The sequence below is a fragment of the Amphiura filiformis genome, chromosome 11 (assembly GCF_039555335.1).
Source record: "Amphiura filiformis chromosome 11, Afil_fr2py, whole genome shotgun sequence".
NCBI classification, from domain to species: domain Eukaryota; kingdom Metazoa; phylum Echinodermata; class Ophiuroidea; order Amphilepidida; family Amphiuridae; genus Amphiura; species Amphiura filiformis.
Genome location: NC_092638.1, coordinates 2,477,447 through 2,500,904, shown reverse-complemented (window position 1 = coordinate 2,500,904; position 23,458 = coordinate 2,477,447). Strand labels below are relative to the sequence as shown.

General features: G+C 36.5%; 3 protein-coding genes and 1 non-coding gene across 4 annotated transcripts; 3 read left to right on the top strand and 1 right to left on the bottom strand.

Moving 5' to 3' along the window:
- Positions 1-733: 733 nt before the first annotated feature.
- LOC140164214 (uncharacterized) lies at positions 734-8,765 on the top strand. The gene is made up of 5 exons (XM_072187459.1): positions 734-980; positions 3,794-4,010; positions 5,312-5,494; positions 7,376-7,608; positions 8,435-8,765. The coding sequence occupies exons 2-5, from the start codon at positions 3,815-3,817 to the stop codon at positions 8,657-8,659; spliced, it is 837 nt and encodes a 278-aa protein (XP_072043560.1). The 5' UTR covers positions 734-980; positions 3,794-3,814; the 3' UTR covers positions 8,660-8,765.
- On the bottom strand, positions 7,164-7,235 carry Trnad-guc (transfer RNA aspartic acid (anticodon GUC)). Its single transcript has one exon. It is a non-coding gene; the product is annotated as a tRNA-Asp (tRNA).
- A 3,944-nt stretch (positions 8,766-12,709) lies between the features above and the next one.
- Positions 12,710-16,296, top strand: LOC140164319 (ankyrin repeat and protein kinase domain-containing protein 1-like). The gene is made up of 5 exons (XM_072187595.1): positions 12,710-13,163; positions 13,761-14,079; positions 14,215-14,366; positions 14,627-14,679; positions 16,127-16,296. The coding sequence occupies exons 1-5, from the start codon at positions 13,012-13,014 to the stop codon at positions 16,294-16,296; spliced, it is 846 nt and encodes a 281-aa protein (XP_072043696.1). The 5' UTR covers positions 12,710-13,011.
- Positions 16,297-16,679: 383 nt separating this feature from the next.
- LOC140163891 (uncharacterized) lies at positions 16,680-20,344 on the top strand. Its single transcript, XM_072187204.1, has 5 exons — positions 16,680-16,770; positions 17,904-18,083; positions 18,277-18,450; positions 18,755-19,007; positions 19,359-20,344. Exons 1-5 carry the CDS (start codon positions 16,756-16,758, stop codon positions 20,228-20,230), a joined length of 1,494 nt encoding a protein of 497 aa, XP_072043305.1. The 5' UTR covers positions 16,680-16,755; the 3' UTR covers positions 20,231-20,344.
- Positions 20,345-23,458: the final 3,114 nt, after the last annotated feature.

The window sequence follows — 23,458 nt, the reverse complement described above, 5'->3', positions numbered from 1 at the left end:
GGTAGTTTGATTTCTGCACTTTCAACCATAGATTGATCCAAGGCCAATTAACACAGGGATGACCATTGCACAACCTTCATAGAAAATGGCTTCGAATTTTAAAATAATCATTATGTCACTACCGCAAAATATTAGTACTAAATTAAAAACAACGGGCGAAAACAGGAAAACAAATCCAATGGAAACTAAATATGCCTGATTCCACAAGAATCAAGGTTCTAAAAATTAAGAATGAATCCCATTGTTATGACTTGGGGTTCGAACCGTACCCACGCTTCACGGATGAATTCTGTGACAAATGAAGATTGATTCTGTGGCGTAGCGCTATTTGGGCCCCGCCCCCCTAGCGCAAGGAAAAAGAGGAAAAAGGAGAGAGAGAGAGAGAGAGAGAGAGAGGAAAAAGGGAGGTGAGATTGTACTATAATTATATCAAAATGCGTTGCTTTTAGGGTTGCACTTTTTCAAACCACCGGAAAAAAAATTGGGTCAACCTTTTCGGGCTGTTGAGGAAGTGGCGGCAAAATTTTTGGATTTGGGCCCCGCCCCATACAGGCTTGCCCCCCCCTGGAAAAAATCCCAGCTACGCCATCGGATTGATTGTTCTACGTCTAGTGGAGAATGTCACTCTATCAATCTGTTTATGGGCGTGACATTTAATAGTAATAATGTGAATGAGTATGTTGTGTGAACTGAACTCTGTACACAGTATAAAGGGATTTGTTTTGCTGTCTTGCCTAAGTACGGGTTTTCTCCTTGTTGCATGATTGTAACAGGATCGCACTACCAATTCCTATAATACAGAAACTGGTGCCTAACCAAGCACCTAAGGTACCAAAGAACCTATCGCGTGTTGCATAGAAAGTCAAAACAAGAATTTACATAGAGTTACAACTTCCTTTGACCAGACCTAAAGCATAGTTTTCCACGATCTACGTTTGTTATTTAGCTAGACATTCGATCAGTGTACACAGCGACCAGCGGTAAGTTTAAGCTATTAAATATTTCTTTCTTTCTTTCTTTCTTTCTTCCTTCTTTCTTTCTTTCTTTCTTTCTTTCTTTCTTTCTTTCTTTCTTTCTTTCTTTCTTTCTTTCTTTCTTTCTTTCTTTCTTTCTTTTTCTTTCTTTCTTTCTTTCTTTCTTTCTTTCTTTCTTTCTTTCTTTCTTTCTTTCTTTTTCTTTCTTTCTTTCTTTCTTTCTTTCTTTCTTTCTTTCTTTCTTTCTTTCTTTCTTTCTTTCTTTCTTTCTTTCTTTCTTTCTTTCTTTCTTTCTTTCTTTCTTTCTTTCTTTCTTTCTTTCTTTCTTTCTTTATTTCTTTCTTTCTTTCTTTCTTTCTTTCTTTCTTTCTTTCTTCTTTCTTTCTTTCTTTCTTTCTTTCTTTCTTTCTTTCTTCCTTTCTTTCTTTCTTTCTTTCTTTCTTTCTTTCTTTCGTTCGTTCGTTCGTTCGTTCTTTCTTTTCTTCCTTTCTTTCTTTCTTTCTTTCTTTCTTTCGTTGATTTAGGTGTTTGAGGCTTTGGAGGCCCATATCTTGGTCAATTCTTGTTCGATTAACAAGCTTGTAGGTGTCGGCAAGAGTTTAAAATTGTGTATGTTTTACAGGTATCCCCAAATATTTCTTTCTTGTAGATTGCCCTCTACGGATGCTGAACACTTAACGGACTGAAATCGGCGTAACATCTTGCCTATGACAATGGTAAGATTCAGGTGTTTCAATATTTAATCACATTATGATAATTAAATGTGAGTGGACGCGGCGAATCAGCCGTAAACTCGGCAAATTGTATTCTGAGTTAAAGTGTAAAATGTATGTGAAGGTCGTATTCATAGGTGTACCAATTCGTTGCGACAAGTATCTTATCAAACGCTGTTTAAATCAATCAATAATAATGCTGCTGAAGAGGATAATAAGCTTCTACCTATTTCTATAGAATAGTTCTTGTCTTTGTTTGCTTTGGCTAAATCCTGTTCAAGTGGTAGATAACAAAGCATTGTATTTTGTCTAGGTATGCATAATCAACAATGAACAATGAGAGGATATTTCTGAACCTCGTTGACTTGGGGATGATTTGAAATGACCGCCAATTATGACTGTTGGATATTTATTACCAGAAATGTAGAAAAAGAGACACATGTAAAACCGAGAAGAAATACAATTTTGTCGAAGGAACAGAGTTCAACAAATCATAACCCCGCTTTTGGATATCGTTTGAAGTCAAATGGTATACCATTTTAAAGCTTATGGTATATATTTTCTAAACACGAAATAAAACAAAATTGACCGGGGCCGACTTTACGGCTGATTCGCCGCGTCCAGTCACAAATATATCCGCCAAGCGAGCATCGCGTATGGGGCGTATGAGAGGGATGTACTTCCTTCAAAAGTTTTGGAAAATTAATTTAGCCCTGATGCTCGATTTTTATTGCTACCTTTGCTTCAAACTAAAGTGTACAGGTGAACAAAACAGAAATCAATAAGCCTAACACCCGTCAGCGCTTGGCGTGCGAGCAGATTTTAAACTTGGAAAACGTGAGAGCGGAACCAAATGTGCCAGCATTCTGAGGCTAGTTCAGTGTGACGGCAAACCGTCAATACGGTACAATTTGGTCCGACGAAGCAATTATTTTAATAGGACAAAATGTTATGCAACATTATCACGGGTATAATATTATGATGTCGAACTATGACGAGATGGGTATCACTACACTCTCAGAACATTGGTTAAAAATTTTAACCAACTTGGTTAAAATTTTAACCAACCATGTATTTACAGGTGAACAGCCCAACAGTTGGTTATATTGTTAACCAACCTGGGTTGGTTAACAATATAACCACAGGTTGGTTAAAAACATTGACCAATTACTGGTTAACATTACGGTAACCAACCAGTTGGGCAAAGCATGTTGGGCAAAATGGGCAAAATATAACCAATAGTTGGTTAAACACTATGAATGGGAAGTTCATTTCATTGTTCATATTTTAACCAATTGGAGATATTTGAAGGTAGGAAATTATATTATAAACATTTTATCGGGTATAACACTAAGTTTAAGTGTGTGCGAGGCCAGACTGTGAGCAAGACTTACGATGCTTTATCGACGACAGCTATACCACCACAACCGGTAAGCTTAGCTTAAGCTTACCGGTTGTGGTGGTAGTTGTCGTCGATAAAGCCCGGGGATAAAGCATCATAAGTCTTGCTCACAGTCTCGGCCTCGCACACACTTAAACTAAGTGTTATACCCGATGAAATGATAATTATACTTTATAATATAATTTCCATACCTTCAAATGTCTCTAACAGATCTTGAAGACATCGATCCACAGCTTTGCAGCAAGCCACTCATATCGGCCATCTTGTTTTCTGAAATGCATTTTTGCTCAACACAATGACCAATCACAGTTCGCAAAGGAACACCATGTGACCATGGTTGGGTAAAACCCTACTTTGCCCAACTTTATTGGCGGGAAAAGGATGTTTTTTACCAAGGTTTTTCACCCAACCTGTGTATATACCATATTGACAAGGTTTGACCAACCATGTATTAAACTGTATTTTGCCCAACTTCAAGAATCTTAACCATTGTTGGGCATTTTTTAACCACTGTTTTCTGCCCATTCATTTTTTATCCAATGTTCTGAGAGTGTATATGATTCTGTAAGAATTTTCAACCCCGAATTGTCTACCCGAATTGGTGTAATTTCACCGACTTTTTTAATTTTATTATTGGGAGCTAACGCCCCCCCTGTTTTTGCACACACCACTGTTGTATACTGATAATCTTAATTTTTCAACAGACTCAGACCACCAGCTTGATAATGGAAAAACAACCGTCATCGACTTACGAGTTTGACATAAATTCCAAGCATACTATGGACACCTTAAATAAGGTTCACAAGAGTTATCCAAAACTCAAACCAGTCGTGGAAGAGAGTCACACGAATGTAGCCCAAGCGTGCCAGTCCACTCGGGTTGCATTCAAAAATGATATGTCATATGACGATTTTCTTAAAGGTAAACATTGGCGGAAAATCCGGGTTTTCTATTCAATTATGTTCCTCACCTGGCTGGTTCCCTATGGGACATGAGAAATCTTGATCATTTTGATCGTGTGCCCAATTTGGAGCGATTGCCGAATAAGGGGCAACTCTACTAGAGGAGATGGCGGTTTATACTCTCTCAAGTTTGATCATTTTTGAAGGAGATATCATGACTTGTTTGCTCATTATAGTAAAGGGATGGGTATAGGATATTTCAGAAGAGGAACATTTTTATATTAATATGAAAGAGAATAACACATAGCCCATTTCCATGTTAAAGTATCTTTGATACTAGGCTACGGTATATGAAAAGACATAATATAGCCGCATTATCCAATTGAATCACCGCATAGTGGTGACGAGTCTTTTCGCATTGCTGGTGTTTAACTGTGAAACGACTTGTTATCAGTCTCAAGGTCTAATACCACTGTCACCAAGTTTAAGTTAAATGCAAAATGAAATATTCTCATGATTTTTATGTATTTCTTGTTCAACATGTTTATTAATGTCTTTTGTAGGTTTGTAAAGTGCTATGTTCATGATTATGTTGTAATACTCTGTAAACGTAGTAACTAATTTACATCCCTAGAGCTACTGAGCCATATTTTGTAACACGGACTACGAAGGGGGGAGCCTAATTTTCAATAACAAACATCATATACCGCTAAATGTGGTACCAATGAAATAGCTATTATAGCCTATCCAGTGATACCAAAATAAGTATGAACAATCCCCACATAATGTAGCTATCACGTCATAATGTGAGGGCGCCAATGCAAATTTGGGAAATTCTGCCTATGAACAAAAATATAGGCAAAATTGGTTTTCGGCTAAAAATTCTAATTCCTCAATATCAAAGGAAATGACTTTTCAACCTAACTGACGGTAACGGTAGCTCTTGGAATAGCTTGAAAATCATTGATTTTATTGTATAAACCAATTGTGGGCCTCACCAACCCCCAACCCCCCTATGATCATCTTTGACGGCCGGTCCTACCCCGGGTAAAACGTTTATCACTAAAATAAGTCCAAATGATGGATCTACGATTAGCTTAGGTCGTTTGGGCGTAAACGCGTGCGGTTTTTTTTGACGGATAAAAAATGTTAGGGGGTGGTACAACGCCCTTCGTAGTTCGAGGTATATAACTGGGATTGTTTAACACGACAGTTGGCTGGTTCATATAATAAACAGCTGTTTTTGTAAAATTACACAAGTTATGTGTGAAATTTTCGCTAACAGTGTAATACCAATAACAAAACTATTTTCATCTTTAGGTATGTTGTTTGAAGACGAGATACTTGGATCTGCGCCCATAATCCATTTCAAAAGCGTGATGTTCCGCCCAGTCACCGGCACCGAATGTGGCACCGTGCCTGCATTAAAAGACACGATGACCACAGGACGCCTCTATCTCACCGATCACAGAATCTTGCTGCTATCAGCCGAGGAAGATCAAGGTTTGAGATAAAAACTTTTTAACGAGCACAATAACGACTTTCAATCACGAGGGTCTCAACACACTCTTAATTCCAGCTTAAGGTTGGTCTTAACCCAGGAATTATGGAAACTTTCGGGCTTCATAACTGCTAAATTATTGGTCTAAAAAATATAAAAGTATACATTTTTAGAATGGAAATGACTTGATGATTTCATCTGTGAGGTCCAATTTGGGCCAACATGCTCATTTTTGAAGAAAACAGGTTTTTTGGCCCAAATTTTTTCGCGCAACGTAACAAAAAAATTGTTTGGCAAAATAAAAATTTTTATTAATTTTTAAAAACTAGATAAAAATATCTAGGGACGTTTTTTTATTTTTTTGAATTTTGGCCAACTTTGAGAAATTTGCACCAAAAATGGTCAAAAATGCAAAATTGTCAAAAAAATCATAAAAAAGCCTGATTTTCGCCCAAATTTCAAATATTTTTGGTGAAGTTGGTCAAAATTCAAAAATATGATATTTTTATCTAGTTTTTAAAAATTAATAAAAAAATTTTTTGGCCAAACAATTTGTTTGTTACGTTGCGCAAAAAAATTTGGGCCAAAAAACCTGTTTTTTGTGATTTTCTCCAAAAATTAGCATTTTAGCCCAAATTGGACCTCACAGATGAATTCATCAAGTCATTTCCATTCTAAAAATGTATACTTTTATATTCTTTAGACTAATAATTTAGCAGTTATGAGGCCCGAAAGTTTCCATAATTCCAGGGTTCAGACCACCCTTAAAGCATACCACCGTCGAGCTGGTACGCCTTAGGGTTTCAACCTCTCTCGATCTCAGTTTAAATCACACGAACGTCGAGCTGATACGCCTTGGGGTTTTAACCCCACTCGTAATCCCAGCGACCATAAATTCTTTTTTTATAAACCGCCTCAGATACCGGACTGTTTTTTCACTTTTTTCAAAAAATAATCACAAACTAGTAACAAAAGCGGTACGTTATTTATGATAAGAAAAAGGTACCGCTAGAATGTACCTCATTTCTTAACATATAATGAACCACAAACAAGTACAAACAACACATTACATACCAGTGTACGAGATTAATTAATGATGCTTACCCGTCAGGCTAATATAATCATACAAACAGAGAAAGAGGCTTAAGCATCATACACTGGAACATGGAAACATTCAAACATTAGCGCACGAGATCAAATTAATGATGCTTAATCGTTATTCTTAATATATCAATATATAGGGGAAAGCAGAATTACGCATCGCACACTAGCACATTTAAACATGAATTAACAAATGGAAATTTAAGGGAGCACGGTGGCCTAGCGGAACGGGCACTGACTCATAATCGGAAGGTTGCGGGTTCGAGCCCCGGCGACGCCTTCGTGCTGTGCCCTTGAGTAAGACACTTTATCTCGATTACTCCTCTCCACCCAGGTGATTAAATGGGTACCGGCATTCTTAAATGCTAGGAAGGTAACAGACTCGCTATAGACGAGGTGTAGCGATCCAGCAACATTACATGGAGGAGCCTGGCCCAATCGCCAATGAAAGAGAGATGGGCACTCCGATCACTGTTTAAACAGGATCGTCTCCTTTACCTTTACTTTTACTTTACAAATGGAAACATAACATGCATAGGCAGATATACCAGAGTAAAAACTCCGGATACCTGCCTGTGCGGGGACTTGAACCCCAGGCCTCTCGCTTGACGGGCGGGCGCTCTACCACTGAGCTACACAGACTGTGCCTGATAAACAGGACTCAAGTCTGGTACTTATGGATTTTAGCATAATAATGTTAATGTTATAAGAGGGTTATTAAAGTACAATCCCATTTGGAATGCATCTTTGCAATCTGTATGATTTATTATTTCTTATTACAGGCTTGACCTTTGCAGCCTCTTCAACGACCAACACAGGCAGGCGCCCCAGAGAGTATTATCTTAATGGTGGCTGTTCTGATGTCCTGCACTACCAATGCGTGCCATTGGGAAGCATTAAAAGTGTGGAATTGAACGCAAGAATTGGTATCTCTAATTCAGCGAAAATCGTTGGACGTGTGCCTTGTTGTTGCTGTTTATGTGCATACGCCAGCTTTGCATGCGGATCATTTGGGGTAGGTATCAGCCCGCTCTTTCTCTTTGTATTAAAGCTAGGGTCACGCGGCGATCTATTGGTACATGTCTTATCACATTATTATCCCTTTACTAAGAACATCACCATCAAAGTAGACAACCAATACATTATATTATGGTTTTAGAGTAAAACCCTTCGATGGATCCCAAGATATCTTTTAGATTATACACGTATAAATAGACATCGTGTGTTTCACAGTGTCAGTTTTTGGTCCAACGTTTTTCATGATGATAATATGATATGATAAGGATGCGATAAGGTCCAAAGTAATATTAATTTAATATTTATTTTGTTAATTTCATTTGATTTCAGGGAAAGGCTAACTTTCAGACCTTTTTGGTCTTCCAGCCTTTTCCTCCATATGTACCGTGTTTTTATATATTTTTTGTAATGTCTTTGATTTTTATGGAAATAAAATATGAATGAATGAATGAATGAATTCAGAAAGCTTTAACTCACAATCACCTGTTCCCACGAAATGAGCATAAAGTCGCCAGAGCACTAGAAGATACAGTCCATTAATCACCTCAAAATTCAATAGAAAACAAAAGACATTTTGGAGGTAATATTGATTTTTGAAAACATAAGCAAGGGGCCAACTTTATGCTCATTTTGTGAGAGCTGGTCATAGTGAGTTACGGCTTTCTGGTTCTGAACCCTCGAAATGTAATTCAATGGATTAAAGTGTCAACACCTTACCATCTCCAATAATAAACAACCATCTGTCTAATTTTCCATTACACTATGTCTGACCAAGGTATTCAAAACATATATTGAGTCATTATTATTGCTCATTTCTTTTTTAGTTCGAAAAATGCCTGAAATCGTGGTTTCAAGAGAAGTTTGAGATGACCAATGTGAACCAAAGGAAGCTGACCATGGGTGCAGTCCTTCCACCATGGGACCACAAGTACATCATTGAAATCGACGTCAATACCGAAGTTCCTCTCATTTCGGTTAAAGATTTCATTGCAGATCTGCAGCGTTTTGTTCCGTGCATGTACACTGGACCCATAATTAAGAGAAATTGAAGTAGTTATATTACCTGTATTCGTGGGTATCTTAGCTATAATACCCACAGGGTAGCAGTATGGAAAGTGTCTTCTGAATTATGGGTGTTTAAAAAAAAAAATAAAAAAGAAACTACCCCCCCCCCCCCCCCTTAAATAATGATCATTATTCAAAAACGGGTGATTGTATTACAAATCTGCAAAATGCGTGGGAAGCAGAAGTTATTTCTGCACATTGTTACACCTCATTTGTAGCAATTAACTAAATATTGACGTGCATTTAAATCAATGTAACCCAAGTTTTGAACGTTGCAGTAAATTGTATTGATTTTGTATTCAGTGTAATGGAAGAAAATCTTTGTAATGATGTCTAAGTCTCTTTGTATTGTATGTAAGTGCTTCCAACGCATTTTACAGAATTTTAATGCAATAGCCTGTTTTTGAATAATGGCCATTATTTAAGGGGGGGTAGTTACTTTTTTGAGGTGTTTATATAGAATAATAGGGAAATAAATAAATATACCTGAAATCTGTAATCTTACCTGCTGGATACCCTAGGATTATTGATTGGTTTAAATGGTGTTTGACTGGCGCTATAAAAATGAGATACATGTAGAACCAAATTGAGGTACTTATTAATACGACCTTCATGCACTTTTTATACTGTAACTCAGAATACAATTTGCCGACGGCTCATTCGTGGTGTACGCTCACATATGGGGCATGGGGTATATCTTTGCAATCATTCTGCTTCCAAAGTAAAACGCAGTATCAACTGCTAATTAACAAAGCATACACTGCCTTTTGTTTTGGGAATGCAGTATTGTATTAAAGCTAACGATTCAAGATTTTTTTTACATACCAAACTATATTTGATCAACTTTTCACAAATAGAAGAAAAAGAGGGCGCAATGAGGGTTCTTTTTTTGGGATGTATAATACAGTATTCACGTTTTCCTAAATGTGGTAATGAAAAAATTGACCAATATTAGGTTTAATTGCTTTAGTAATTGACACCTGTCAATTATCCATAAATCTTCATATCCAAATATGGTTTTCAAAAACTTTCGATATCTTCAGCAACAAGGAACAGCATGATCAGTGCAGAGTTCAATGAAACCTGTAAAATCGTGTGATTTCTGTTTCACTTTCCCAACAGGATATCTGTGTCAAGAACAACAAGGAATATGATTGATCAGTGAGCAGACAGGGAAACTTGTAAAATCATGTGATTTTTGTTTCACTTTAGTTTCATTGCCCATATGCATGATACAGGGTGTCCCAGAAAAAATTACCGAGTGCATAAAATTGAACGTAAGTCGAGAAATAGACATCAGAATGAGAAAATTCAAAATGTAGCTCATAGCCTGTTTTGTTGTGCATCACATACGAACATTTTATTTGATTTGGTTGACTGGTTACGAAGAAATGTACGATTGCATAATGCGTGCATCAATGCAGTTCATTCCAAGTTTGATCAACAGGCGCTTTTTTCATACTCGCTCACCGCTTCCTAAAGTTTGTGTATCTCATTAAATTTAGTCCACATTATCTATTAAAATCCGACGGTGTTATGTCATTCATGCTTTCACTGAAGATGAATAACAGTTTGTCTGAAAAAACTTTGATTTCTGCAATTAAAAGCTCTCTAACTTTAATTCTTTAGGTTTTGCAAATATACTTTACAAAGAACATTTCAGCCAAGAATGACAATGATCAAGTGCTTACAGCTTTACGTGTGATTTTTGATACCTCACAACATTAATGTTGAAGTTTTAAAAGATTTAAACTATGTAGTACAATTTCTTGGAAATATTCCGAAAACATTAATGTGTGTGATAATTTTTTAAGCCAGCTGGAATTCTTTGTGTAACATTTATATCAATATTAACGAAAAAAGATATTTACAAATACTGAGCATCATCTTACATGCAAGCTTTCATTTTCAGTATCGTGCAGGTTTTCAAATTTGAACAAAACCTAATTAAATGTTTTGCAAGAAACAGGTTGTTTAAAAAGAATGAAAAGGATTTCACAGAACAAAATATGAAGCCCGTTGACAGTTTAACCACTAGTGCGCATTGTGTTGAATGATCTTTCTTTCAAACTTGGAATGAAGTGAATTGACACATGCATAATGTAATCGCTTATTTCTTCTCCATCAGTCAACCGATTCCAGTAAAATTGGCGTATAAGATGCAGAATAAGATGGGCTACACGATGAGTTTTAGATATTTGGATTATGATGTCTATTTTTCGACTTACGTCAAAATTCATTTGCCCGGTATGTTTTTCTGGGACACCCTGTATGTAACCAAGAGCAAATTTCCAAGTAGCTTGCTGTTATGACGATAATGAAATTTAACTCTTTCGAATCGAAAGAATATTTTAAAGATTCATTTTCAGTTATGACAGATGTTCTGTGGATAAAAGACAATTATTGGAACACCTACATGTATTTGACTTATAACCCCTGAACTAAGTAGTGAGATCCGTATACAATATGACAACTGACCTTTTTTATTGAAGAGGGGGACAATTTGAGGTACATTACAACATGGTGGGACTATTTTAAAGTGTTAGTCCTTTACATGTACAGCCCTCTTCCCTAGTAAAAGTGGCACAATTATGATTTTACCCTTTCGTTGTTAACTAAACATATCTCGAGATTAAAACAAGCAAATTGAACAGAACAAACGGTATTGAGAGCTAATTATTTGCCCTTGACGTTGATATAAGCACCATGTTACAACAGTATTTTCTAATTGCCAAAAAGGGCGCTTATTACTTGCACAATTATTTTTGAGACAGGCTGTACATGTAGGTACTTTAACTTTTTAAGGTTTTTTCCACAAGAATTATAAAAGGCTATTATAGTTTTCACACAACACAATATTAATAACCTTTTGCAGTACATAAGTTGAGAAAAAACGGGGAATAAAGACAAATATCATTGTGTGGTTTAAATATATAAAATAATTTTAAGCTAGCAGGTGTAGTGCTTTTTATAATGGCACACGCGAGCGTTATTTTTTTCCAAATATTTGGTTTTCATGGAAAGTTTTCAAGTGTACAAACTAAGAAAAAATCGACGTTTTATTAAGAAGTATCGAAGTGTAGTACAGAAAGTAATGTTTTAAAATAGCAAGGTGTTTACTCTTGAAAAAATGCAACTTGTCAGACAAATACAATAAAAACCCGTATTGAAAACTTGAATTTGAAAATGGTCTTTTATAAGAACATTCCTGTGAACAGTATTAAGTGGTATGTTTAAAGTTGTAGAATATAGTTGTCAGTTAATCTATTAACATAATGGAAGAATCAAGGTGTAAAATCAGCTTTCCGAGACACGTGGGCAAAAAAAAAAAAAGAACTAAAAGATTTTAATACATTTTGAAAGAGCGTCCTTCAAGGTTTCAGAGCCGCCCTGTTACCAGAAAGCGAGCGGGAATTTGTATTATTGGAATTATTTTCAAGTTCACAAGGTGTAAAAATGCTCATTGAGGGGTATTAAAATTTAATAAAATACATTTATGTGGTCTTTAACAAGAATTTGAGCAACCCAATAGAGGGCAGGGCCTAAAGAGGGAGGGAAATTATGGGGTAAAGAGTACAAAAGTTGAAATGGATGACGGACTGTCTCCAAGTATAGTGTTTTAGTCGTCGTATGGGAGTCACCAGGTCCGGGCACTTGATGTGTTTTTTGTTGTTGTTGTTGTTGATCCAGGGGGTGTCAAATCTAGTTTCAAAATGGTTTATATACGCAATCAAGTTAAACCATAACAACAGAGGGCACTATCACTCTTTAGTGATACCTAGACGGAGCGACACTATTTGGGTATGATATGATGCCCATATATGGTATGATACCCAGACGATGCGATACCTAGGTGGTTTTGATACACATGAAGTTTTACAACCAGGCACGTGTGGTTAGGAAACTTGATCTGTATATCTGCTTCACACATAAATGACTAGCTTATTACTAGGTATCAAAAGAAATGATTCAATAACTGATACCTTTCTTTATTGAATCGGTCTTTAAAATGACTTCTGGGTTGTAATATTTTATGACCGGGGTCGTTACTTTGGCTGTTTTGAACGCCATGGTTTTTTGCAGAATGACTGTCCCAAAATAACCAAAAACTGGTTATTTGCTCCTTCAACTTGTGGTTTGATTCAATTGTTATCAATACATTGGCACAATATGTATCCTGATTCGGTGTAGGAAGGTACTAGGTACTAATAACCTTACGTACAAGTGCCGCAAATCTGCATCTCAAATTCAAATGTTTCAACTTACGCGTAAATTCTAAAATGAAATAAAAATGGGTCAAAAATCATAGAAAGATCCCATTCTTTACAGAGTAAGCATGGCATCGTCAAGACATGAATTCAGACTTTTTGAGGCTGAAGATCTTGACATTAAAAGACATCTCGGAGGTGGAGGGTTTGGTAGTGTGTCGTTGGCGATTGACAAAAAAACGAGGTATGAAGTTGCTGTAAAGGAGCTCCACGATGTCAGGTCAGTTTGTCTCCATCTTTTTCATCGTAATCATACTCTATAATACCATCAACTCAACCTTTCTTTCGAAGGCATAAACAGCAACCATGCCGATCAAAATTATAACGAAAATATAAATGTAACATTCTTTAGAATGTTGTTTTTTATCCTGCTTTTTGCTTCGTCATGCGCTGGCGTGCTGGGCATTAACGTTGCTCTAGTACCGGCCCTATAATATTTTGACCCATTAAGCGCGCCGTCTCACCAAATCTTTAAAAAACACCACTAGTTTCCATGTTTTCATGATACCCAGTTACAATATATATATAAACTCAACCCATAAAGTATCGAAACGATTATAGATGGTCAGATAGGGCCTATCGGGAACTAAAATATATAGCAAAAACTTATTTAATGTATATAAAGCGCAGCTTTCTCCTGCCCATTTTGATACCTCTTTTGTTGCCCTACGATATCATTTGATCGAGTTATGGGCGCTTGAGTGGCTTCAAGTCGGATTTTGAAAGTTGCACTTTTTTGAGAAAAGCGGAGGATGAGGCTGTGGATCACGAAATACCCCCTTTAATTTATTTTACTTTATCTCTCTATTATACACAGTGTTGAGGCAGAGGTTATCATGAAAGAAGCAAGAAAGATGTGGAAAGTCATCACTTGTCCAAACCTTGTCCATATAATGGGCATCACTGAGAATCCAACAGACACATCTATAGGAATTGTGATGGAATTCCTCGAGTATGGTGACTTGTTTAATTTCAACCGGAAGTTCATGATGCATGATGATTGCATGGCAAGGAAGACCAAGATGATCTATGAAATAGCTCTCGGGATGAATTTTCTACACAACCAGAATCCTCCCTTGATTCATCGTGACCTGAAACTTGAGAACGTGTTTGTAGGACAAGGGTTAATTGTTAAGGTGAGCATAATTTTTTATGGGTGGAGTTCCTATAACTGATAAGACATTTGCCGATACTGAGTAAACAACATTTACTATTCTGGGTAGCATAATTTAACAAGAGCTGAACTTTTTTTGTTTCTCATATGTATTTAGATCGGAGATCTTGGATTGGCTTTGAGTGCCGAAACATTGCGAAGCATGCAAAAGAAGTCCAAAGTTGGTGTTTCTGGTACCTTTACTCATTTCCCCCCAGAAGCATGGTCGAGTAGTAAAGCAATACCCGACAAATTTTGGGACATCTTTACGTGAGTAATAAAATGTTTTATGCATTTACTTTAACAAGGATTTAATTTAACAAGAATATATTAAGGTTTATTCGTCGTGAATTTCAGAAGGACAGCCGTTTCGCTTTCGTAAATACTTCCAAAGAGGAAACAGTAAAAGTAATACCGTTTGGGAATCGAGCCTCAGGTTTGCGAGAACTTGCCCACGAATAGTTATTATTATTACTACTATCTAGTACTATATCCTTTTATCGTTTTCCTCATTTCCTTCTATTTAACAGGTTTGCAATCACAGTATTCGAGCTTGTGAGCGGCGAAAACCCTTGGCCAGAGCGTGAGTAAAAATAAAAGGCACGAAGCCCTTATCTGTTGGGATTTAAACCATTTTTGTAGGGTGCAGGGGCAGTGGTAGATTTAAAAAAGTCAACAATTACTGACAGTGCCCTGATTTTGTTTTTAAGACAAGAAATATTTATGAACGTCATATTTTCGCTGCCAAGTTTATCAAAACATTAAAAACAAGTCAATCACTTTTTCAGAAAATAATATCTCATCGCCAAACACAAAACGGAAGTTGCAGTTATTGACATTGTGCTTGTTAGTTGCGCTACAGGGTGTCCCAAATAAAAACAGAACCCTCATTGCACCCTCTTTTAGTGAAACGGTTACATTTCTTAAAAGGAGCATATCTTCAAAAGTTGTAAACCGATAGAAATATGTTTTCGGTTTATTAAAGCTAATGAATAAAGATTTCTTTACATACCAAAATATATTTGATTAACTTTCCAAAAATAGGAGAAAATGAGTGCTCAATGTGAGTTCTGTTTTTTATGGGACACCCTGTACATGATAGAGGATGTGTGTTAATCGGGGTGTTAGTGGACTAATTTCATAAGCCATTGTGTGAATTATTCCCCTAAAGACATGTACTCCAAATTGTAGAAAAATACACCACTAATATTCTTAGATTAAAAAATTATTATCATGTTTTGCCAAATAAAACAAATAAAACATAGCTAAATCTCAATCCTTAAGGGTAGACGAGGTATTGTTGGTCGAAGTAACCTAAAAATCAATTTTTATTATCTAGATCAATATATTATTGAAAATTAACACCTTCATGTTTTGCAAAAGTTCATTCTACAAATCGTATACTTTGCAAACTTGCTTAATTTATTGTTGTTAGCGAGTTATGTACGTTTTACAAAAGTGTTGTTGTTTCAGCCCTCTTTACAACGTAACTCAAGAACCGCAGCACCTATAAAAGTATATCTGTGATATTTTAATTCTTCTACACGCTCGCTATGAACTGAGCAATGCAGTTTTTACCAAAGCTCACTACCATTCGTAAGATGCTGTGAACTACTAAATCACAACAGTTTAAAATAATTAATAACCTTAAATTAGTTCTAATTTGAAATAAGTCTATTTTGATAGTTTTGCAAGTTGAGTGGAAATATGCCAAAACATGCAATTTTTTAGGAATTTTGATAATTGGTCATAAACGGTATTAGAACATAGTTTTTCCAAACAGTATAATGCATAACCAGAAATATGTCTTAGTACAAGTCATTGCGCTTGATTGTCATAGCATACAAAAAACACCCTAAAACGTACCCCTTATTTACCAAAATTGGCCAAATATTAAAATTGATTTTCCCTTGATCTCTTCCTTTAAACAAGCAACAAAGAAACAAGACAATATCATGTGGATAAATAATATATCACAATAAGCAATATCGGAAACGTTAACAGCGTAACATCATGCTTTTTTCATCCAGATGGTGATAGTGCATTAGTGAGTGTTTGGGTGAAGGGAGGTGAACGTCCAGACGAGGACGTGATTCCGACTAGTGTCCCAAGTGCAATTGTAGAATTGATCAAGAAATGCTGGGCTCAAGAGCCTTCCGACAGGCTACACTTTCATGGTAGGTTAATAACAATACTATAACATCTGAACTAATTAACCAAGTTTCTTCATTTAAGTTTATTTAGTTTGTTATTTGTATTTATCTTACCTAATAATAAGGCGAGTTTCCGATTTGACAGATGCTAAAAATGCGTTTATGTGGTATCCTAATTTCACGAACAATTTTACCAACGAGAGATAGATGGAATTGACCTACCAACAGCTGACCAATGAGTCGCGTACAGATATCAGCCGATTTACCAAAGAATGTTCCGTGCCTCTTGATGCTAATATGCAACATTATACAGCTACAGTATTGAAGTGACAATCAAATAATTAGTATGCGAAGAAAACCTGTTGATCTATAATGATAATAAATATGAGCATGTGTATGTAAAATATGATCGACGTGTTTTTTTAATTTATTGATCAGCTATACTGAAGACCATCACCACTATTAACCTGTCTAAAGGCGAGCTAATCAAATCAGATGCAGCAATCATGGTTCTGGTTGGGGTAAGCAGAACATCTTTTGAAATACTAGATCAGGTTGGAACCCTGGCGTTGGTTTTGTATGCTTTCGTGGAAACATTGAGTATTGAAGCTACCCTGAACGTACTGCTAATTATCTTGTTTTAACCTGTGCGAACTCGTGGAGCTGACTCTGGCTGCGAAGGTCATCTGTGGAATGTTAAGGATATGTGCAAAGGTCCTGAGTTGTTGTTAAATTGTTTATGGGATGATATGGGACCGTAGTGCTAGTGGTCACGAGACAACGTGGAAAGTGTGCTGAGGCTTGTGGATCAATATCTAGGCGTTGTACCTGTGCGTAATGCACTATAAATCACTACGCTTTTTTTTCCTTTTATTTCTTTTATACAAAAAAAAAAAATAACGATCGGTATTCATCATTTTCTGTTATTGGAAAGACAGTCTTGCTTAAATTTATCCGATTAAATACACCTTACATGATCTGATATGTAAACAAAAACCTGATATGCAAAGAAATACATGTATTATTTCTGTGGGAATGTTGCTAGCGATAAAATACATTATAAGGATAATCATTTACGCCGCATTTACGTATATTAAATCTTGAATGAAAGACATGAAAGATCCAATTGGGCTCTAAGAGTATTCAACCCTTCATTATGCCGCAGAGGATTATTTGAAGACCTGAGCGCATGAAGACCGTAAGTCCACTTGGCCCCGCAACATGTATACATTAAAGTTCCATATAGTTTCTTAGGGTTTTATAATGTTTAATACATGTTCCAGGGTGAAAACATCATGAAAGGTTGTGAAAGATTTGTTTTGGCCCCTGAACATGTATAAATCAGTACCAAACTATAGGAAACTATACGCAACTTTAGTGTATACATGTTGAGGGACCAAGTGGACTTACGGTCTTAGTGCGCTCAGGTCTTCATTTTTAAAAGCTACACTGAGTTGTGTAAAGAGTAACTTATATCTCGTGCTGAGTCATCCTGATGTGGTAAAAGTATTTTTCTCATACCCACTTTTTAGCAGCTGCGGCTGGTGTGTAGTGCGTGTGCAGCCTTATACAGGTTACCTGTAACAGGTATATACTCAAATGGAAAAGAAGAATAGTTGCCACCTACCATATTGTTTTCTTATTTTAACCACAGGAAGCCGGAGATGACAGTAAAGGCACATCATCCGAGAGTGGTCCTAGTAGTGCCTGGGGAAGTCTTGAGGTTATGAGTATATCTGGACAGAGCAATGCAGGACCTGTGAGAACACCTGACAAAACAAGATCACCAAAACAGGCTCCCCCGGTTCCTACCAGATCAAACAAAAGTGCTCAGGTATATACCGAAATTGTAAAGCAGAACAGACTGCCGCCTTGCACATAGGAAACCATCTAATCCACTCAAACCAAAGACAAAAATATTGAAAATTTAGTTACTTCCATTACGAACTTTTTTCAATATCTCAATTTCATTATTGCCGCCTTTAGCCTGATTGGATCACTTTATTGTTTTCTTATTTTAACTACAGAAAGCCGGAGATGACAGTAAAGGCACATCATCCGACAGTGGTACAAGTAGTACCGGGGGAAGTCTTGAGGTTATATCTAGACAGAGCAAGGCAGGAGCTATGGGAACATCTGGCAAAGCAAGATCACCAAAGCTGGCTCCCCCAGTGCCTACCAGATCAAACAAGAGTGTTCAGGTATATACCGAAATTGAAAACCAGAAGATTTGCCGCCTAGCATATATAGGACACGAACCGATCCACTCACCAAAAGTCATAAATATTGAAAATTTAGTTACTTCCATTACGAACTCGCGCAGCAGCTAAGTTTACTGATGATTATGTTCTTTTGTCACTGCCATACTTGGCATGCTTAGTGACATTTATATGTCAATTTTCTTCTGTTTTGTAATGCTTTGGCTCCGTACTTTTGCCTATATCCCAATTTCATTATTGCCCACTTTGATCTTATTGGATGACAATATTGTTTATTTGACGACAGGAAACCCGAGATGACAGTAAAGGCACATCATCCGACAATGGTGTGGATACTAGCCAGAGAAGTCTTGAGGCTATGAGTTTATCCAGTGTTCAAATAAGGCATAAAAGTTTAAAATATCCTAGCGGCCAGCATTCTACAGGAGCAGCTGTAATGCCTAGCCCCGCCTTGGCTACGCCACTGAGCATATCTGAACAGAGCAAAGCAGGAACGTCAAAGCTGAGCAAATATTTTAGATCAAAGAAAAGTGGTATCGGTAAGTGAAAATGGCTCTAAATGATAATTATCTGTGTGGATGGCCCAAGCATAATCAAAGGTCGATTTCAAGAACTCGTCCTGTTTCTTACAGAACTTGCAAAGCAGTAACAACACGTATAGGGTCTTGTAAGCAGCAATGCTCCGTATATTTGCATTTGGAACCATGGGGCCCTTGACCTTCAACTTTTCCAATACAACAATATGCCCTGCAACAATGCAGGTATAATAAATACATTTATTAATAATAAAATGATTAATATTCAAGTAATTTTTATCTTGTAACCCATATAACATTCAATAAAGACTAATCACATGACTGTATTTTGTTTCTATGTATTTTACTGTGTAGATTCCCAATATTCATATTCGGCATCACAGGAATGGAAGCTGCTCAAATCAGAGTCATTTGGAAAAGAAGGGGATAAAGCAGGCCAATTCAGACTGGCATGTGGTATTGCTGTGTGTAAGAATGGCAACATCGCTGTAGCTGACAGTAGAAAGGGATCTCCACGGGTTTATTTGTTTGAGGGTAGTGGTAAACCTACCTATAAGTTTACATTCCAATCCCATCCAACCAATCCTGAGGGTAAACTCCTATACCCAAACAATGTCGCTGCCACACCAGATGGAGATATTGTGATCTCCGACAAATCAGCGCTCTTAAAAATCTTTTCTGGAAGTGGAGATTATCTGAAAAGTATCTCTGCGGCACCAGAATTGTTTGACAATAACATCACTGAGCATGAAATATCAAGTGTAGCAGTGGCTCCATCTGGTGAGGTGTGCGTCGGGGATGCTAAGAGACGAGTAATAACACTACATAATAGGGACAGGCATCAGCAGCCTCAGAGGCTGTCGATTCCTATCCAACCATACTATCTCGCCTGTGAAAGCGATGATCTGATAATCTGGGCATCTGATTGCTTTTCAAGAAAGGTGATCAGATTGAGTCGTACTGGTGATGTATTATGTCGTATTGTTACGTTTATGGTCGGTGGTACAACAGGTTCACCTCATGGTGTGGCGCATATTGAGGACAATGTATATATAGCTGTGATGGTAGACGAGACTGGTAATGGCCAAATACATCAATACACCATTGGCGGGCAATTCCAACGTTGCATCGTCACACGTATGTATGCACCACGTGGTCTTGCAATAGCCAATGGAAAGCTCTATGTGGCTAATACGAAATCGGTATCGGTTTATGGGCCAAAATAAATGGCCTGATTGCATCATATAACATGCGTTTAAAATTGAAATATTTGGCCCAAAACAGCATGTATTCATTATCATCTTGATTGGGATAATGTCTTATGCACACTCATCACCATTGCATACCTATTATTGTAAATTTCTCCTGATATCACGAAAAAGGTTAAATAATTTAAGTCTCGAACTCATTTACTATGTATCATTATCTATATTTTATCTATATTATTATAAGGTTAAATGATTTAAGTCTCAGACTTATTTTTATGTCATGTTATTAAGTGCAAGTACGAGAGGGTATCAAAAAGTTTTAGAAATCGCCCAGAAGTGAAAGGCTTATATCAATGAAATTGTGTCAGTGCAATCACTGGTCCTTATGTACACAATGGTGCAAAAATGGTCTCATAAGTATGTTTACTTTTTTACAGGCGACGCTAGATGCTAATAACCTGCTGCCCCAGTTACTGCGCATGAACTTTCAAGATTGAGAAAATTGAGGCAAGCAGCGTTATTAAGACCCTGCATTTTGAAGGGTTGCAGTGCCTAGAAAATCGATGATGAATTGAAAGTTATCTTCGGTGGTGATTGTGATATTGTCACTGTTGCTTTTTGGAAAATGAATTTTTATTTCATCACAGATTTTTTGGGCACTGTAACCCTTAAAATGGAACTTAATCATGCTACATGCCTTGAATTTTCTCCATTTTGCTGGTTATGCGGTTACATAGGCAGGTACTGACATTTAGCGCCTGTAAAAAAATTAAACATTCTTGTGAGATCAGTTTTGCATCATAGTGTACATAAGGACCAGTGATTGCACTGATAAAATTTCATTGATATAGGTCGTTCACTTCTGGGCGATTTCTAAAACTTTTTGATACCCCCTCGTATATATGGCTGCGCCAGTGGTGGACAAAACACCTTTAGTGGTGATCATGGGTACCTACTCTTTCTATTCCAGCTCCATTGACACATCATTTAGTTTTCCTGGATCTTTGGTGTATTGTAATATTTACTAGCATTATATATTTTGCAAAATATAACTGGACTGTAGTGCTAGTTTGTTATGCCCCTCGAGGATCTTTGAGTGAACATTGATCTAAATCTAGCCAAGACAATAGGCATGAGGTGTCACTGTAGTTGCAACAGATAAACATTAAATAATAATTCACTTTCGTCGAAGCTGATTAATTTAGCTAAATTTATTTCGATATAAATACACAGCATGTCTATTGATGGGAAACATATAAACAAGATGCCAACTGTCAAAATGAGCAGGTGTGCTCTATATGCACATATTCTGTCTCTGATTCAATTTCAAAAATTATACCCTTTTATGGTCTCAAATTAATTTGTTTATTGTTTTTTGTTTGTTTTTGTTTTTGCACTCGCTAATCATGCTAGTTGATTGTGCAAATGTGTGGGAATTAACATGCAATAGAATGCTAATCTTTAAGAATAATATTGCATGTTTGCAAATTGATAAATCCAAGATATACATCCAAGATGGTTGAAATCATCCAAAGGTAAAGTGCTCGACCAAAATGGGAGCTAAATAATTAATTAATTGCACTTGATACAGTTACATATTAGTACTTTACAGATCTGTTTCGTAAGGCCACTTACCTGGGATTACCCATAGCGCATAGCGGCGCACCTACTTCCTCTCTCTTTTGGAACCCCATAAATGTATCATGTATGATATTTTGTCTGTAGAAATCTATCTAAATATGGTTCTTTTCATAGCTAAATGTTCATTCAATGCTAGTTTACCTTTATTTGTCAGTTGTGATCGATCTTTTCGCATTTAGTGGGATTTTTATACATTTGAAATTCCCGCTGGTTCGCGGGTGCAGCATTCTGCTCCCAGTTTACCAACTTGTGTGGTAATTCCTCCATATTACAACTTCGTACATCGGGTGTTGCCGGTCCCTTTTTTGTTGCAGTTTGTATTGAATAATATTATTAGGTAAGTATAACCCGCCCTTAGTAATAAAGAAAACAAAAAGTTTTGTCATTTTTATGCAACTTTGAATTAATTGGATCAATCATGTTGTAAGATCTACAAAACATATATGTATGCCGAATGTGAATGTTAATAAATTGCCAAAAATTGAATTTTAGGTTTTAAATTGTTCCATTATTCTATTGTGCATGCATGCATTTGTGAAAACCCTCCCATGGGCTAATATATGGCGGACTGATAGGCCTAAAATGCGGGCCAGAACTGGCCCATTATAAGTTTGATTGTGGGTCAGATTATTTAATTTCCCCCAAAACACCTAAAATTTTGAGGTTTCGGGAGAAAAAAATCTGTACAAGGACTGTTAAATATCGAAAAAAATATCAATCTTTAATCATTTGTCCGATGTGCTCTCATGTCCCACAAAACATACTTTGCGTTTCTATCCGTTCCCTTAAGGAATCTTATTATCATTTATTTTACAAAAAGTGCATTATTAAAGAAACCCTTGCTTAATTATGACCACAGAGTCTGTTGTGATTTTCCATGTATTGCCATGTTTTACCCAAATTTGACAATCCCTCACTCCCTACCTGAACTAGGAAGCCACTCACATGAAAGATTATAGGAGTGGTGTGGGTGGGGGTACAGTGAATGTATTCAATGAAGTTAATGATTTCTATTGATGCCCGTATTGAAATACAGGGTGTCCCATAAAAAATTACCGAGTAAATAAAATTGAACTTAAGTCGAGAAGTAAACATTAAAATCAAAACATTTAAAATGTCGCGCGTAGCCTATTTTATTGTGCATCACATACAAAAATTGTATTTGATTCGGTTGACTGGTTGCGAAGAAATTAAAGATTACATAATGCGCACATCAATGCAGTTCATTCCAACTTTGATCACAGGCGCTTTTTTCATACATTATCCACATTATCTATTTTATAATCCGATGGTGTTTTGTTATTCATGCTTTCACTGAAGATGAATAACAATTTATCCGAGAAAACTTTGATTTCTGCAATTTGAAGCTTTCCAACTTTAATTATTTAGGTTGTGAAAATATGTTATATTTTAACTTTCCAACTTTTAACTTTTAACTTTGAACCAAGAATGACAACGATCAACTAATTACAGTTTACGTGTGATTTTTGATACCATGCAACATTAATGTTGAAGTTTTAAAAGATTTAAACTTTGCATTACAATTTCAAAAACATCAATATGTGTGAGAACTTTTTAAGCCAGCTAGATTCTTTTCTGCAATAA